Source organism: Pteropus medius, unplaced genomic scaffold, assembly GCF_902729225.1.
Source record: "Pteropus medius unplaced genomic scaffold, Ma_sr-lr_union100, whole genome shotgun sequence".
Classification (NCBI taxonomy): Eukaryota; Metazoa; Chordata; class Mammalia; order Chiroptera; family Pteropodidae; genus Pteropus; species Pteropus medius.
The window spans coordinates 22,350,333-22,368,315 of record NW_024351730.1 but is presented as its reverse complement, the minus strand read 5'-3'; the positions used below and the strand labels follow the sequence as shown (position 1 = coordinate 22,368,315).

At 38.3% G+C, this 17,983-nt stretch overlaps 1 protein-coding gene across 4 annotated transcripts in view; it reads left to right on the top strand.

The window, feature by feature from the left end:
- Nucleotides 1–9,963: 9,963 nt before the first annotated feature.
- The window catches only part of ANKRD17 (ankyrin repeat domain 17), a 139,109-nt gene continuing 131,089 nt past the window's right edge, over nt 9,964–17,983 (top strand). For 2 of the 4 annotated variants that reach the window (XM_039845414.1, XM_039845420.1), the window contains exon 1: nt 9,964–10,511. In XM_039845414.1, the coding sequence (XP_039701348.1) occupies nt 10,110–10,511 (402 nt within the window). In that variant the 5' untranslated portion in view covers nt 9,964–10,109. The remainder of the gene's footprint in view (nt 10,512–17,983) is intronic. The other 2 variants (XM_039845419.1, XM_039845415.1) reach the window with 1 other exon arrangement.

Sequence of the window (17,983 nt, the reverse complement as noted above, 5' to 3'; positions counted from 1 at the left end):
TTTTTTTTTTTTTTTTTTTTTTTTTTTTTTTTTTTTTTTTTTTTTTTTTTTTTTTTTTTTTTTTTTTTTGCCTTTTAATTTTCATTGAAATGTAGACATCACGTACCAGGTAAAAGAAACTAGTAAATAGATCTTTATTAATGAAATGGTAAGATGTGGGGAGAGAGGAAGTGCTCTATAGTGCTATAATTAGGTTTCAGTCTTTGGTGAGCCTGTCCCCTAGACTGTGAATTTCAATAGAGCTTCTTAGTCTTCTCCTTCCCACCCCACTTAGGAAGTACAAGATGGCTAGAGGGAGCTGGAGTTAGGTATTTCCCTTCCCCCAGATAGGTTAGACTTTTATAAAACCCCAGCAGGTTAGCCTTTGGTAAAATAGTTTCTTCTAAGGGCAGGCCTTGTTAATTACATAATGCTCTGGCATATTTCAAAACTTGCTTTTCCCCTCCTCCTGCCAGAGATATGAATATTGCATTTTCCTCCAATATTCACTGTGAAGACTTGGTAAGGCTTTTGTTTTACCTAAAGGTAAACCTCACCAAAGCCTGGGGGCCTCCTTTGATTGGATCTCTCTGGAGTTTTTAACTGACTTATTCACACTAAGCCTCTAGCAATTTATTACAGCTCACGTTTTCCTACCCTAACACTGGTTACCATGGAGGTTTCTCCTATAGTAAGTTGCAATTCTCTCTCTCCAATTTTGGGGGGCAGTGGTTTGCTCTGTGACCTCACTTCTCCGACAGATTGATGAAAAGTTGGTTTTTCAGTTTGCTCAGCTTTTTTACTTGTCAAGATGAAGTAGCAATTTCTAATCTTCTTACATGCAAGTCCAGAACCCCTGCCTGTTTTTTAAATTGTTATGTGTGAAAATATCGAAGGTTATAATTTACTCTATTTTCTAGGTTAAGTTATATAAAATATTTGCATATTTGAGGTTCGAGGTCACTGAGAGAATCACCTGTGTGAATGTCAAGGGTCTAGTATACCATTTCTGCAAAAAATGTATTCATAAACTATGCACTTATGTATGAGCTATACTCAGTGCCCTAAATAGTGTGTGTCACATGTAGGTACTTACTAAATATTTGTGGAATAATCAATAAATGAATGAATAAAAATTTCCTTGGGAATCCCTGGATTCTTTCAGGTATTATCAGACCAGTCCACAACTTTCTAATGGAAACAATTTGTCCTGAGAAACAGGACAGGAATGTTTCTAACTTTTAATACTGCTAGTTGTTAATATACTGGCTTGCTCTGAATCTGAACTCTGAAAATATTTCTCCCGTTGTTTGATTTGAAAGTAAAACATTCAGAAACTCACAAATCTCTATGTAGGAGTTTTTCTATGCAATAACCACCTTAAATCTTCCAAACAAACAAGGACACAAATTGTCAAACAAACATAAAATGAACACAAAACTAAATTTGGATAGTTTATTTGTTTAATAACCAAGAGTTAATGCACATTATTTAGTTGTAAATTACCTTCACTATATTTTTAATCTTAGATTGGGTTTCTCTTGTTATCCAGGAATCTGTTTTTCCATTCCTTCGTCCCCTCTTTGTCCAATCTAGGAATACAGAAAAGCAATACTGATTTTAATTTTAACCTAAGTGAAATTTAAGAGATGAGACACATTTTTGAACAAAGTAAAATTTATCATAAAATATATATTCATTATCCAATAACGTTTAATTGACTATGAATTACATAGCAACTATGTTCTAGTAAAGTGGCCAATAATCAATTACTATCTGTGCAGCGCCCCTGATCTTCAGGGGGGATGACAATTTCTTACTTGGCTCTACTTCCAGAACAGGAGACTAAGAAAATTATAAATTCCAAAAAAGAATAACCAGAAGATGAAAGAGAGCTCAAAATCATGTCATACAAGAAGTGACTAAATAAAAGAAAGGGTCATTGGATAGATAGCAATTAGCAGGAACCAAATTGCATCTCCGTATCTGTCTCAGAATCCTCTGTATCATCCACAAATCCCTGAATGATCCAGCTCCTGCTAACTTCTTCAGCCTCATTTTGCAAACACTGTTCCATTCACTTTCTGTTTCAGCTCTTGACAGAATATCTTCTTTTGAAGACTTTTGCACATATACTACTTTGACCAGTAATAAATTTTTTTAAGTAGTTCCTACTATAGTTCTCAAACATTACTTCCTCAAGAAAGCTCCACCCCCACAATGAAACAAAAGTCCCTAGGTTAGGTTTCACTTATAGCAGTAATTTTTATTTGGGTGTCTCACACTGCGTTTCAAGGTATAAAGGACCATGTTTGTACTGCTTACCATTTCCTTGCTTAACACAGTGCCTGGTGCATAGTAGGCGAATACAAATACTAGGCAAATAAATAAAAATACATTTTTATGTTGGATAAATTGTCCTTTCAACTCAAATGCTAAAGAAAAAAAAAACCAATCCCACACAAAAACAACAGCAATAACAAAATAAAACAGGTAGGTGACAAAAATGAGAGAATACACTGGGAATAACAGGAATTTGTGGAAACCAAAGGGAATTGAAGAGAGCGTATCTTGTGCAAAGACATTAAAAATTCAAACAACTTTCAAATGCTGTGATGACAAAATATAGCAACACCATATACTAGTTTTGGTTATAGTCTACCAGTTTTCAATGCTTGTCTTAAAAAAAAATTGATATATCGATTATATATATTCAATACAAATGGTATTATAGAGGACATTTAATGCCATGAGATTAGGCATATATATGTGAATGCTAAAAGGCAGCATTCTCATTTTATTTAAAAGTACATAGAAAACACTGAAAAAGTTTGTATTAAAATATCAGCGGGGGCTGTCTCTAGCTGATGGTATATGTTCCTTTGCGTGTGATTTTCCTTATTTTCTTAACGTTCTACAATGAATGTGTACTGTTTTTGTATTCAGAATAATAGTAGGATAACATTGTTTTTAGAAAGTAGAGAAGGAACTCATGTAGCAATGTGAAGGATAAAATGGAGCAGAGTCAGAGTCAGAGACATTAAGATTATTGCAATATGGGTGAAAGATGGTAGAAGCCAAATTAAGGCAGTGGCTGTGAGAACAAAGAAAGTAATTCAATAATGAGGATACAGAAAGAATAGGATTTGGTAATCTTGGATGTTTAGGTTGGAGACGAAGGTTAAGAACACTTTAGCTTTAACATTGTAATTCCACTGGTAACCCTGGATCTCTATGGGCTGGAGATAAGGCTTATAAATTCATTACCCTTAAGCATGGTAATTGAAATTGTGAACCTAATTGTGATTCCTTAGAAAGAATATGTAATATAGAAATAGGGCAATGGCCTGAATCATGGGGAACTCTTAACATTTAAGAGCCAGAGAGAGGAAGAATGGCCTATAGGAAAACAAAGTAGGAATGATTAGAGATAAGCAAGTAGAAGGTTATCATGGAAACTAAGGAGAGTAGGCTTCAAATAGGATTTGGTCCTTGATTCTAATAGAGAAAGCGTCTTGCTTGCTTCTTATGTTTGCTTCCCGTAAAAGAAACTCAGCTAGTTCCAGGTCTTTCTCTACACTTAGGGAGATCGAGTGACTTACATTAGTAAATTTGTGAAGAATGTCTGACTTAGCTTTGTCCTCTAGTTTCCAAGAACAAGGTTGTCCACAGACTGAATTCAAGTGTTGCTTAGAAATTAGAGGTATAAATCTGCCAGATTCCGGGAATCAGTTGGCAGGCATTTTTGATTTTCACACTAAGCAACATCAACGACTTAGTTTAATCAGTAATAAAGTAATATTGTGGCCCCCATTTCTGTCTTTTGATTTATTTCCCAAACTGTTCAGAAGCTAGACAAGAGGAGGGGAACTATTTTATTGGAAACTGCAATGACTGATGTCAAATTCCACAAGAGTTAGGTAAGGTAGAAGCTGAAAAGAGGCTAAATGATGTTGGCAATTAGGAAGTAATCACAAATTACTATCTTCCTTAATAAAATCAGTTTCTCCGAGGAAGGTAATTGAGGCGTGTCTCTATGGTGGTGTTGGTGGGGCCCTAATCTTTGCTCTGTAAGATTCTCTAAGCATGGGACTTTACCACCTAGGGTACCATATTGGTCAGGGCTATTTTAGTTGCAAATGAATAAGACCTACTTAACATAGCTGAAATTAGGATGGCAGAGGTGGGTGGAAGAAAAGGCAGAACTTAGTGGCCACTTAATTAATGAAGAACAATTAATGAGTCTATGATCTTGGATTTCAAATGATATCATCTAGACTCTACTCTCTTTCTATTCTTCATATTCGCCTGTTTCTGTTCTTGCTATGTGTTCAGATAGGTTTGCTCCATGTTGTGTCACAGGTAGGTAGTAGCAGATCTAGTCTCGGCGAAACTTTCATAGATGATTCTGGAAAGACTGGCTTGGCTTATGTAGGGCAAGGAGGAAAAGTCATACAATTAATAGCTTTATTAAGTAGGGTAAAGGCATTTCCTAAAAAGATAGACATACAAAAAGCAAGCGTTATCCACTACATTTTACCTCTTGACTACCCAACATCTATGCCTGTGCTTCTTTCAGTAATTTCAAAAATGCCCTAGCCTAAAATGCTGTAATTATCCCATGGACAACTGAAATACTCTTATTCTCAGTGGGAGACATGCCAAAGTCTCACCCAGTTATTGTATCTTGCTTGAAAACCGAGAGTTCTTTTGGTTAGGTCTGGATGTACCCTTCATGGTACAGCATACTAAAGGCAACTGTAAATAGTGACATATACTTAAGAAAGAAAGTAAGAGTACCAGAATTAGCTAGCAGATGAGGTCTTTGGTCAGTCAAATGTAGTGGTCTTGAGTTTGGTCTCTGGAAGGTGCTCCCTTACCTCTTGCACACACATAAGTACTAGAATTAAGCAGTAGTAGGTCTTTGTTTACAAAGCTTCATGTTTCTGTCAACACAGTTCTCTTGAAATCTTAGTTGCCTGCTGCTCACTTTGCTTTTTGGTAACTGTGGTTTAGAAACCAAAACCACAGTTTTGTGTGAAGGTTTTCTATCCCTTAGCAATGTGTTTCAAGGATGGAATGCAATGTCTACCCTCCAGGCAACTAAACTTAACTAAGCTTTTCTATTTTGACCTTTGTAGCCAAAATTATAAGCTGAAGAATGAGTTTAGGGGTAATGCAGCTAGGTTTTATCTCTATCCACTAGTCCAAATTGCATCTCAGTGAATGGCTTCATTGGGTTGACAATAGGACTAATTTGTCAACTTTTGTCAAACAGGATATATACAGCAAGGGATGCTTCAGGTGATCGGTATCAGGCTTTTCTCAGGATTCAAATGTTATCTTTTACTGTGTTTCCAGATGCCCACCTTTGTACTAACCTCAGCTCAGAACAGAGTATGGATTTTCCAAACCTGCAAGCTGCAGGCTTATTCTTCTTAGCCATGTGGATTACTGAATACATGTGGAAAGGGAGTGTCTTAGAAATATATTCTTTCTTCTGCAATTAGATAGCTAGCTTGAACGGAAGTGCATCCCTTTCTTGTAGGACCTCTCTCATGGACACACTCCAAAATCCTGATGTTTTTCTATCAGTTCACCTAAAACTTCAATCTTGATATAAACGTAGTCTAAGACCTAAAATTCAACAGGTTGCTTGCTTGCTACAGCATACTATTGTCAAACCTCCTAGCCAAGGCTGAGAAATCCTTATTACTGTGAATCCCACCTAGATGCGTGTGTTCTACATTTTAGGGTGTGTCCTTTGTTGACACTGGTACTATTTTATGTACTAGTCAGGAATAAAAATCCAAATCTTGCTATTTTGAAATTTCTCATTCTCTTCCAGATTAACATTTTGTTTTGAATTTCACATTGATTTTGAATTCAAGGTTAGGGAATTTAGCTTTGAAGGCATTATTAAGTTTTCATCTCTAAGATTTTATATGGTTTCTAGAGATAAGATCTTCACCATCATGGCATTGGCAGAAGGGAATCTGGTCTGCTTGCTATCTGAATTTGTTGCTACAAGGTCCACTGTTGCTACAACTTGCAATCTATTCTCTCAAAGTGTGATTGTTTTCCCTGTACCCTTACCTTGGAACTTACAGATGTTAGTATCCTCTCAATAGGATCCTCTATCCCAGAGGTCCCGAACCCGCAGGCTGTGGACTGGTACTGGTCCCGTGGCCCGTTAGGAATCGGGCTGCACAGCAGGAGGTGAACTAGTGAAGCTTCATCTGTATTTGCAGCCGCTCTCCAGAGTTAGCATCACTGCCTCAGCTCTACCTCAGCTCATCAGGCATTAGATTCTCATAGGAGCACCAGTCCCTGGTGCCAAAAAGTTTGGGGACCGCTGCTCTATACAACCCATGGATTCATACCACAGCCTCTGACATGATTTTCCACCAACTTTTACTGCAGTAAGCCCCTGGAAAGCAATTAGGCTTATTACTGTGAACCAAATTAATATACTTAAGGAATTCTGGATTTCTTTTTTAGTCCACTCTAGTCAAGGAACATGCAGGAGTGGTTATCAGTGTTGCCTGGTCCTTTCGGTTTAAACATATCATGCTACCATTTCTACTTGATTGAAGTTGCCTACATCAGGCAAACTTCCAGGTAGGAAGCAGGGCAGAAGCCGTAAGCTCCTTGTTTTTGAATTCTGAGGTCTTCCTTGCTGTATTTGTCCCTTATCTCTTAGGGTTTCCACCCTAAGAAGAGAGCCAAGAAATGCCTCAATTCATGGGCTCTTTTCTCATCTTGCAATACAATTAAGAGTGCCTCCATTTTGTTGCAATAATTTCATTCTCAGCAGGTTCACTCCAGATGATGCCAAAGGCCATTAGTTTTTGCTTAATTCCAGAATGAGGTGCATCTTCCTTAATAGTGCTAGCCAAAATGAGGCTCTCTTTGATTGACTTCATTTTTTTTAACCTGCTCATTTCTGAACCAATCATTATAACTGAGGAATAGGGTACTCTGGCTGGCCTGATTCATGGTCCCACTCTGTAGTATGGGAGTTAGGGTCGGGTAATGGGGAGCTGAACCAGGGGAAGGAAGGGCAGCTCTACCTTAGTTAAACTCTCATCCCAATGAAACACAATATGAACTCTACCACAGTATTCGTAATAGGCAGGCAGCTATCCTCCAAATGGATTCAGGAAACCAGTCCTTTCACATTGTGGCTTTACCATTTCAACACATGGCTTCCAATGTGTTCATCTGCCTCAGGTTGGTGGGGAATGGAGAGATCTTGGAGGACTTTTCATGTGGTTTTAGGGACCAGAGCTGCAATAGGAGAACATCATTTCTGCTCACATTCCACTAGTTAGAACCTAATTGGCACATGTAACAGGTAAGCCTAATTGAAAGGGAGGCTGGGAAATATAATTTAACTGTGTGTGCCTAGAGAAAAAATATAGTGTCTGCAAGAGTTCACTATTCTGATCACTAAATACCTATTTTACCTCTCTTCCCACACATAAAACACATCCTACTCCAATGGAGACAATATAAAGGTCTATTCAGTGACAAAGTCAGGCTTAAAGTCTAGATTTTTAGGTAATATGCAATCTTCTTCATTAGGTCCAGATGCAACCTATGAACTAAAAAGACAAGTTCTCTCTAATATCACTCTCTGTCCCAGCAAACCCAATGTATAGGAAAGATCAGGGACAGGTAACGATATACTATCATTAAGAGAAAAATGTGAGACACTAGGTAATACAGATGCAAAATAACAATGAAATATTGCACAGGCATTTTGTGATCCATCTCCCCTAAAAGTCAAACACATAGCCACGACTGTCAGGGAAATTGGGAATTTAGTCTAGCTGTATATCCAGGGAGAAAAAATAAGTTTCATGAATGGCTGGCCAAGTCTCTGCCACACGGTTCTAAAAGAAAAAATATTCTAGCTAAAAATAACAAAGTCACTCCATTCTAATAGGTTTTTTATTCTACTAGTCCCAACAAGATAATCATTTCACAACTACATAAAAGAGTAAGAATTCAGTTTCTTCTAAATAATGAGATTACTTAGGAGAGCATTTTTGGTAGTGTAATAGGTATAGAAGTTGGACTACAGAGGGTTAATGAGTGAATTTCAGATAACAAACAGAGACATCAAATGTAGAATGCTCTTTAAAGCTTGTGAAGGAAAGCAAATAAAGTGGAACCAGAAACACGAAAGATTAAAGAAAAGAAAGATAATTAATGGAAGAGAAAGAAAGAAATGGAACTAGGGTACAAATAGATAATTCATCCTGTATAAAGAGCAGGGGAGTGTCTCATTCCTCTGATAGTGGAGCAAAGGAAAGACCCAGAACATCTAAGTTTCTAGCATTTGGAAGAGGTTATGCCTAATACCGTTGATTTTCTTGAGAAGTTTTAAGCAGTCATATAATGAAATGTGGCTGGAATTTAAAGACTGCAGAAAGTATTCTGGTGGGAAGGGAGACAAAGGTGCTGAAGAAGGGATGAATACAATAGGAGGGATGAATAAGTAGGAGAAATGAATACAGCTGAGGTTATAGAACCTAAATCTGTAGTGGTAAAATATACTTTACCACTGTGTAGTTTTCTGCACAGGAACTCAGCAGTTATTACATGGTAAAGCCTCTGGAAAAAGAGACTTTGATTTCCTGAACTATGCACACAGTAGGCACATGATAAATTTTTGTTTGAATGAATTGATTCAGTCATTGCCAATTCTGCCATAGTACTCTGCAGAGTACTGGCAACTGCCCACATTTCATACGGTAAGCCAATACTAAAAAGAAAAAAAAAATGCTAAAAAAATTCAAGCACACACAGCTAAACTTAGCAGTCTTAAAACGGCAACTATGTCAGCTGAGACATACTTTTCATCTTGTGCCAGATCTGCCTTTGAGGTCTGCTTCATTTTCCTTGTGCTTATTGGACCAGAAAGGTATAATTCTGAGTTTAATAAGCTACGCTATTATTTCAAAAGTCCTGTAAGTTCTTCAGACATCTACAAATGAACTCGCAATCCCCATCACAATATTCTTTCAAAGAGGTGCATAGACAACGTTATGTATGCTCACTTTACAGATAAAAGCTGAGTCGGTGAAGAGTGGAAGAACTAAACCAGGGTCATGCAGGGAATCGTCTGCAAAGTCTGGCACAGATCCTGTTTCCTTCTCCCCTTTGGAAACTTCAGAATTGTCGTGATCAGATATCACCTACTCGAACTCCATATTAAACGAGTGTAAACTCGGGTACAAGTCTATAAACTAAGAGTTGAACTAGGCAAAGAGGGCTCTTTCTCTTACACTAGGCCATCTCTCAAGATCCAAAGCCCTAACTCACGATTTGGCAGCGAAAAAAAAAAAATGGCCAGGAATAAAACTACGTACAGCAGTGCAGAACGCAGCCCCACCTCCCGGATCCCGGTGCCCCGGCCTGCCGCTAACAGTGTCTGGAGCACACTCTCGCACCTGCCTCCCACCCGGCCCCGGGCGGCTTCTCTCCAGCCTGCCCGTCCGCGCGTTCCACGCGCCGCGTCATTGCCCACCCACGGGGCCCTAGGACTGGCCCTCGAAATCTCACTTTCGTCTTTCAGCCACCCGCGCGCCACGCTCAGGCGACGGATGATGGCGTCACTTGCACTTCCGCCTGCGGCTGCGTTCTAGACCCAAGCGAGGAAGGAAGAAGGGAGGGCTAAAGTGCTGTGAGTGGGGGAAATAGCGAGGAAAGAAATCCAGGCGCTTGCGGGCGCTACGGTAGTACCCGGGGTCATCCTCTGCTCGCGCCGAACCCCCATTGGAAGTCGCCCGAGGCACACTTCCCTCGCCTGTTGGAAGTCTCCTCTCCTCTGGGTCTCCCGACACCCGGGTCTTCCTCTACGTCTCACCTCCCCCGCCCCCCCTTTGCTCCTTCACGCTCCCCTCCTCCCTCCTTCTCATTGCTAGGCTCCCCGCCCTTAGTATCGCGAGACGAGGTGAGAGCTGGCGGAGCGGCGGCGGCGGCAGCGGCAGTAGAGGTGACCGAGGCGGTGGCGGCGGAGGCGGCACCGAGCACAGTGTCGGCCCTGGTGCGGCCGAAGTCGCGGTAGAGCGTAGCCCCCACGCCCCTCCCCCGTCCGCGCCCTCCCTCTTTCCCTGGGGATGGAGAAGGCGACGGTTCCGGTGGCGGCGGCGGCGGCGGCGGCGGCGGCTGAGGGAGAAGGGAGCCCCCCGGCGGCGGCAGCTGTGGCGGGCCCCCCCGCGGCGACGGCGGCGGAGGTCGGCAGCGGCGTTGGCGGCGGCAGCAGCGGGGCTCGCTCGGCCTCGTCTCCTCGTGGGATGGTGCGAGTCTGCGACCTGCTTCTGAAGAAGAAGCCGCCGCAGCAGCAGCAACACCACAAGGCCAAGCGTAACCGGACTTGCCGACCCCCCAGCAGCAGCGAAAGCAGCAGCGACAGCGACAACAGCGGCGGCGGCGGAGGTGGTGGAGGCGGTGGCGGCACCAGCAGCAACAACAGCGAGGAAGAGGAGGACGACGACGACGAGGAAGAGGAGGTTTCTGAGGCAAGGCCTGCTTTAAAGGAAGGAGGGTGGAGGGGACTGTGAAGGGGTGGGGCCGAAGGTGGGAGGAGCACTTGCGGTGGGACAGATTCCTGTGGTTAATCTATCTTAGGGCCAGGATTCCACTGCCCTCTTTCTTTCCCCAGGCTAAATCGTGAGGTGTGGGGGCTGTGGGGGGGAGCTGACACGTGGGGTGGGAGGACCACAGAGTCCACGGAGTCGGTGAACCGCACTACCCAGGTAAATTGGTCAGATTTCCCTCCTTGCACGTCCGGTGGGGTCTGCCTGGGGCCAGTAGGGTCAACTTATTTGTGGGGCGGGGGCGGGACCAAAGCGGGAGGGGTAAGATAATAGGTAGACGAGTCCCTTGGGAACGACTAGGAAGTTGATAAATTTCTCCCACTCGTGAGGTTCAAGGAGCAGTTTGGGGCGAGCTTTGGTTGTAATGGACTTACAGCTAAGTATCTGTGTATGTGAGAGACACGTGAGAAGCTGTACTTTTCCATACTTTTCTGCTGCTGGTTTTTTTTTCACAACTATAGTGTGGCCGCTGAAGGAAGTAACCTTCACTTCCTCCATCTTTTAAGGATTTTGGATGAACTGATCTTATAGCCATACACATTTATGTAAAACCTACTGGATGAAAAAGATATTTGATCTTTACATATACATTCACATACATTTTCAAATGCTTCCTTAGGAAGAATTATGTTTGGCCCTGCTGTTTTCCAGATGATATGGGGCAGCTAAAGAGTCCACTTGGAGCCAGGCTTGGTTGTGAGTTGGAATAGGAAGGCCTTTGGTTTGTCCTAGTGATCTGGTTTCATAATAACTTTATAATTTTTCCTGGGCCCACAGACAGGCGGCGTTGCAGGACCTTGTTCTTCAGAAAAGGCCATAGAACCCAAAAGCTCAGTAAAACAAACGCTGACAACAAACTAAGAGTTAGTTTTATTAGTTACCAGCTTTTTTGTCACTCTCTTGTCCACTCTCTGAAATGGAAACCAGAAAATTTTGATCTGGAGGAAGACGTTGTAACTTAAAGTAACAGAAGGAGGAAAACAGCTTTAAAGGCTGATTATAAGTTCAGTTATAGAGAGCACAATTGAAATATCTAGAGGTACCACTTGCCATTTATTCTGTCACAAACAGAGCTTAATTTGGTGCAAGGACTGATTTTTTGAAAACTGCATTATTGGATCTTTGATTCGGCTTAAATAGAGACATAACTTTTAAAGAGTTTGAGATTTGTCTATCGGTAGAAGACCAGATTCTTTTTTACCTCAGATTGGGTAGAGTTATACAGGTAGAGTTGTAATAGTTCAAATACGAATACCAAAAAGATGGACACTCCCTCCTATTCCATTAACTGTTAAATTCTGTGGATAGGTTTGTATTGATAGATTTTTGTATTGACTTAATTGGATGTTTCAGGATAGTGTGTTGCTCAGGCTGCATTTGAAACAATGAAGGGAAAGATGTGATAGAATCCTTATTTCCAATAAAATCTGTTATGGTAGTTAGAATCATTCAACTGTATGGTTCTTCACAGAGATGAGAAACATTTTAGAGTTAACGTAGTTCAACCCTTTTATTTTAAAAATGAGGAAAACAGGGCTTAGAGGAAACTGGTTTTGGTGGGTAGTAGCAAAAGTAGAAATCAAAGTTTTCTAGTAGTTCAGACCAGTACACTTTTTATGACAGTTGACAGTTTATTTCCTTCTATTTCCCTTCTGACCTCTTTCAGAAAGTAGGTAGTAAATTGTAAAGTAACACAATTATACTGCCGTGGGCAAATACCAATATTTTATTAAGATTTTAAGTTCTCAGACAAAATATTAAGCTCTAGTTTGGAACTCAGTATCAAGTTCCGTGCAGAACTTACTGGTATATTATGCTGTGAACTTCATAGGTAGTTTTGTCCATTGGATTTTTGCCTGATAAGCAAAACTTCTAGTAATTTCTTAAATCATGTGGAATAGCCTTAAGTTTGTAGGTGTGTCAATTTTGTGAGTCAGGTTTGTTTTCCTTGAAAAACAGGAATGGTATATGTTAACTTCGATCAACTAGGGGAATGTTTCTTTGTTTTTAATATACTTTGTTCTGTCTTCAGTATAGTTGTGTAAATAGTTTGTCATTTGTTATGACGATGAGTCAAAATAAAAAGTGTAAGGAAGTACAATCATTACAAATAAATCTAAGATACATGATGAGGGATGAGCAGATAGAAAGGAGTGTAGTATTCCTCCATCCTTGACCAAAATAAAGAGGTAAATAAACATTGCAGTCACTACATCATAAGCTAAATGGATGAGTCGTGCAGTGTTTTTCACTCTATTATCATTTTATTTACATGTCAGCAGAAGTTTAAATTTCTAGGGAATCTATGGCGAATGCTCATTGTATTTAAGTTCTTTTTTCTAATTCGTTATGTTACTCTTTGCGCAGTGAAAAATGTGGATGTGATCCTTGAGATTATTCTTCCAGTAAAAAATCATCAAAAAGTTCAAAAGGAATATGAAAGGTGATGGCTTTGAGGTTGAAGTATTTAACCTGAAAAAATGGAGGATAATTTAACAATATATACATTTGCCGTGAAGAAATGCTAGCTGGATATTCTCAGTATCTGCTGAAAGAGGAACACTTGGAAGGAAAGGAGATTCAATTTAAACAAGAGATTTATTTGAATCAAATTTTTATTAAATGTTAGCGTAGGTTACTGAGAACTGAATTTTTTCTGCAGTATTTCTGAATAGAATAATCATGTTTTCGATAATCTGTGTAACTTCAGATATATCTGGAAAGAAAAGTGTAAGACCAAGAGCTCTCCCATCCCTGCCACCCAATTTGACACAAAATCTTAGAATAAAATGGAAAGGTGTATGATTATCTTGTCTTTCAGTGGGTGACTTTTTTTATGTTAGGAAATCCATTTTTATTTCTCATATTGCTGTGATGCACTTTTCAAATTAGTGGACTAAATTTGCTTACTCAAATATTGCAAAGAAAAACATTGAAATTACAAGGGTTGATACTCCATTTTAGAAATAACATTGCATTCTATTGAATGCATTTTTTAATTTAATTTGCATCAGTATTTGCTAAAGCAGAAGTCAAAGGGAAAAACTTTCTGTTAAGGTCAGAATCAGTTCAAAAACATTTTCGTTTGCATAAAATGTAAATACAATAGTAGTTGATCAGAATTGTATATTTTTATAGGTAACTTAAGACTTTACATTTAAGAAACCAACTTAATGAAGAGATTTTAGACAAAGGAAGTTAGCAAATTAGTACTGACTCAATTTTGAAAGGATTTGGGAGAATCTGTTTATTGACATGAAAGAGGTAGGTTTGAGAATGAGAAAGAAAGGAAAATTATTTCAGAAGTAGATGTGTTTCCTCTAGTTCACTTCCAAATTCTTTTTTTTTTTTAATGGAAAAAATGCCATCTAAGTTCTTCTGTTGTAATGGTAGAGTCCCAGATTAGTCCGGAGAAGCTTGTTTCCCATTTTTGTCTCTTAATTGTTGAAGCAGTATTTGTAAACTAGACGTTAAGCTTTTTGAAGCAATAGTTCTTTAGTAATTGTTTTGTTTCCTATCCTTAAGCACTGTATTTGATTAAAAAAAAAAAAAATTTTTTTTTCCCCCCAGTAAATAACTAGTACCTAGGGAGCATCCAGAATTCATTTGGGAAACCAAGAGAAGGAATAGAATGTCTTCTTAGATCCAGGGCTTCCAAATAGCTGAAGTTTGGATTTCAACATCTTTCAATTACTTAATTACTTCTCTTAGTGATGATGATCTTCCATAGGTAGTAGGGGGAAAGCCAGTTAAACCAATTGACATTGATTATTGAATGTCTTGATAAGTAATGTCTTAAGCCTCCTAGATACGTTTACATTTAAAAAACTTAATAAAAACTATTCAGTGTCTACTGTGTGTCAGGTCTAACATAATGGTTAAGAACGTGGACTGGAGCTTGTATTCAAATCCTTGATTCATCACTCACTAGCTTTGTGATCTTGTGCAAGTTAACCTCTCTCCACCTCATTTTTCTCATATGTAAGTGGGATAATAGTAGATCTTACTTTATAGCACTGTTATGAGAATTAAATGAGTTAATACAGTTTTCATGTATTCTCATTTTATTTTCACAATAACCCTATGAAATAGGTGTCATATTTGTTTCATTATTCAATAAATGTTTGGAGTTCTTACTATATGCTAGGCATTTTGCTGTACTGGGTAAGCAATGGTGAACAAAACTTTTAAAATACATTGATTTGAAAATGCACCAATGATTAAATATAGGTTTGGAGAGGTATGAGAGTGAGATTAAATGGTTAAATGTATACCTTAATAGTTTCAGAAGTATACGCATGTTGGGAAGGGAAATATTTATTTTAGAGGCAAAGATACTGGCTTAGCAGGGTTTTAGGTAACTTCTTATTGTCACATAACTAATAAATGGCAGAGTAAGGCTTAACCTTTGTCTGTTCAATTCAAAGCCTACTCCCTCATTCACTCACTCATTCCATGCTCTTTTATGCTGTATGATGTTAAGTGCACTCTGATATTGGCATTTTATAAAATGTTAAAACAAATTAGGTAGTATAGAGGAAGATACTTTTGGCAGTAGGGCCACCATTTGAAGACAGGTTTTTCCTTTTCTTGGTCTGAAAAACTCATTAAAAAAGGAACTATAGTAAAGTACAGATAAATATATTCATATTCTCACCATCTAGAATCAAGAATTGTTAATAAAATGAAACAATTTTATAATGAAAACTATCCTCTAAAGGCAGTCTGTTGCTTCCGTCTCAAGAGTTTTACTTTTCAAGGTTATCCTTTATTAATAAAAAAAAATTATTTTTAAATAGGAGTTAACTTGAGGTCTTGATAGGCTGTGAATACCCTGAAATTAAACACAAGCTTTTGTTGAAGGTGCTTATAAGTCTTTTTTTTTTTTCCTCTCCTACTTCCATAGTATGTACAAAACTTTCATTAGATGTCTGTGACCACCTCCTCCCTCATACCATGTTATTTTGAAACATTGTCGCTGCCGTGGTAGGGGGGAATCAAGCAGGCATCTTTCCAGTAGTAAACTAGCCCTATACCTATCATCTCTTCTTTTAAATGCTCATATTTTGCCTTTTAATTGATGAGGCAGTTTTCATCTAGTCTACTATAGATTGTCAGATCTGAAGACAGAAACCTTGTCTTATACCTCTTTATATCTCCTGCACTGTACAATGTGTATTCTTACGTCTGCTAGGTTTTCATGATGTCAGATCTCTGAAGTAAAAGTTTATAAATATTTCTTCTTTAGCCACTTACTGTGGAAATACTTGGGACCTCAAGTCTTAAGGTATCAAAACTTCATTGCAGCTATTTATGGTAGATCCCTTCTTGTCAGATGTTTTAATTGATTCTAATTATTCAATTTAGTCATTGTTAAACCTCACCAGCCTAATTGGAGTTAGTATTGTAAAAGTTTTCATTGTTGAATAATCATCAAAGCAGCACATTTTGGCTCTCAGAAACTCAGTAGAATTACCTAGATTGCTTCTACTAGCTTCCAGTTGACTAAGAGGTTGATTTTTTTAGGTCCTTAGGCAGTGTATTTGCATTTATAACAGTAGTTTATCCTGTGTTTTTGTTTTTGTTTTTTGTTTTTGAAGATAACAGTGGGTCGGAAGTATGTATGTAATGAACTTATAATTTTTCCATGCTCGACCATAGATGAAAAGGAATTTTCACTTCATAATGGTATGTGAAATAATGGCTGCTGGTGCCACTTATGTTTTTGTTAGTACCAATAGGGGGCACCAGTATCCTTGGTAACCTATGCCAAATCTGACTCTCAACTTCTACCTTTTGGGAAAATAAGTCATTAGATAATAGAAGGTGATGGGTAAATGTGAATACTCTTCTAGTCCCAAGAACCTTTCCTTTCTGGTAGTTATGCTTATCCACTTGCCACCCAGAAGCAAAATGCCCTTCCTGACTTAATGGTGCTTATTAACTTCTTAATCCTTTTTTTTTTTTTCCTTTAGAAACTATTATTCTGTCATGAGGGGAAGTGGAATTGTGGAGCAGTATAGGTATAATTTATCTTGATTTATAATTTGGGATTTTAATTATCAAAAAGCAACATGTTGGATTTTATTTTCCCAAGGATGCTATGAAAGTCGAAGTTAATATAGACCTAATTGAAAGCAAAATTTAAGGTACCTGCCATCCTACAGAACTCATAAACATTACCTGGGCTATTACAGAGTTGACATTTTAAGTTTACTTTTGGATGAGGCTAGAGTTCAAAGAGGATCAGGTTGAAAAAAATGTAAAGATTATAGACTTTAGGAATTCCTTTTGGAGGCAATATTATTTAGTGTCTTTGTAAACTAATTTTGATATGTGATGAAATCTTAAAGTGTACAGATATATCATAGTGAATTGTGCTGATGGGAATGAACAACAAGATTGTTGGGAATAGATTGAAAATGTTAAATAGGTTTTTTGAGTCATGGGTAAAGGAAATGCCATTTTGGGTAAATTGTCTGAAAAAGCATGCTTTTTTCAATAAAAGTTAAGCATAATGAGATTAAATAAGGTATTGGAGATAACCAAAATCATAATTTTTATTTAAATAATGTTATGATACAGCTATACAAAATAGATTATATAGGTTTCTGCCTTCTGTACCATGAAAATGATCTCTACAACTAGGGCAGTTCTAGAGAGAGTTTAAAAATGATTAGAGGTTTAGTGATAGAAATCATGATCAAGGAGGACTGCAGATTACACTAATTTTATTGTTATTACTTTGTAATTAATGCTCAAATTCAGTTACTCACACTGAATCATAACAGAAAAACGTGAGGTGTATTAATGTTATTTCAGTTTTGAAAAGTAAACGCATTTCTCATTTTTTGAGGTTATTTATAAGTATTGGCTAGGTATGACAAATTTATGAAACTAGTCTATAACTGTGCATCTCTAGCAGGGCATATCCTTCTCCCGAGCTATCATTTGGCCTCATTTATCTTTTTTTTTTTTTTTATATACCTCTATTTCCTTTACTTTCCCAAAAAAGAAAGGAACAGAAAAGAAAAAAGGAAAGTGAAGAAATAAAAACCTCTTCTAAAATTAATTCTTGTTTTTTTTTTCCTCGTGGATTATCTTTTAATTAAAGAACCTGTGATTGAAAAACATTTCGGAGAGATCTGTGAAAAAAATTGGTTTCATTAGTTTTAAATTTGGAATAAATAACATGGAGTTCTGTTTTTCTTTTCCTTTTTCCTATCACCGTAAATATGAAACCTGAGAAGAAAAGGAAGTCTTCCTGTTTGTGTTACACCAGTTCTATTTCCAGTTTAGTCTTTGACCCCATTGTTATCTCTTTACTTCTCTATGCCAACTTTCCCTCTTATTTTTTATATGAAGTTAATAACAAGAATAGTCCTGTTGCAAGG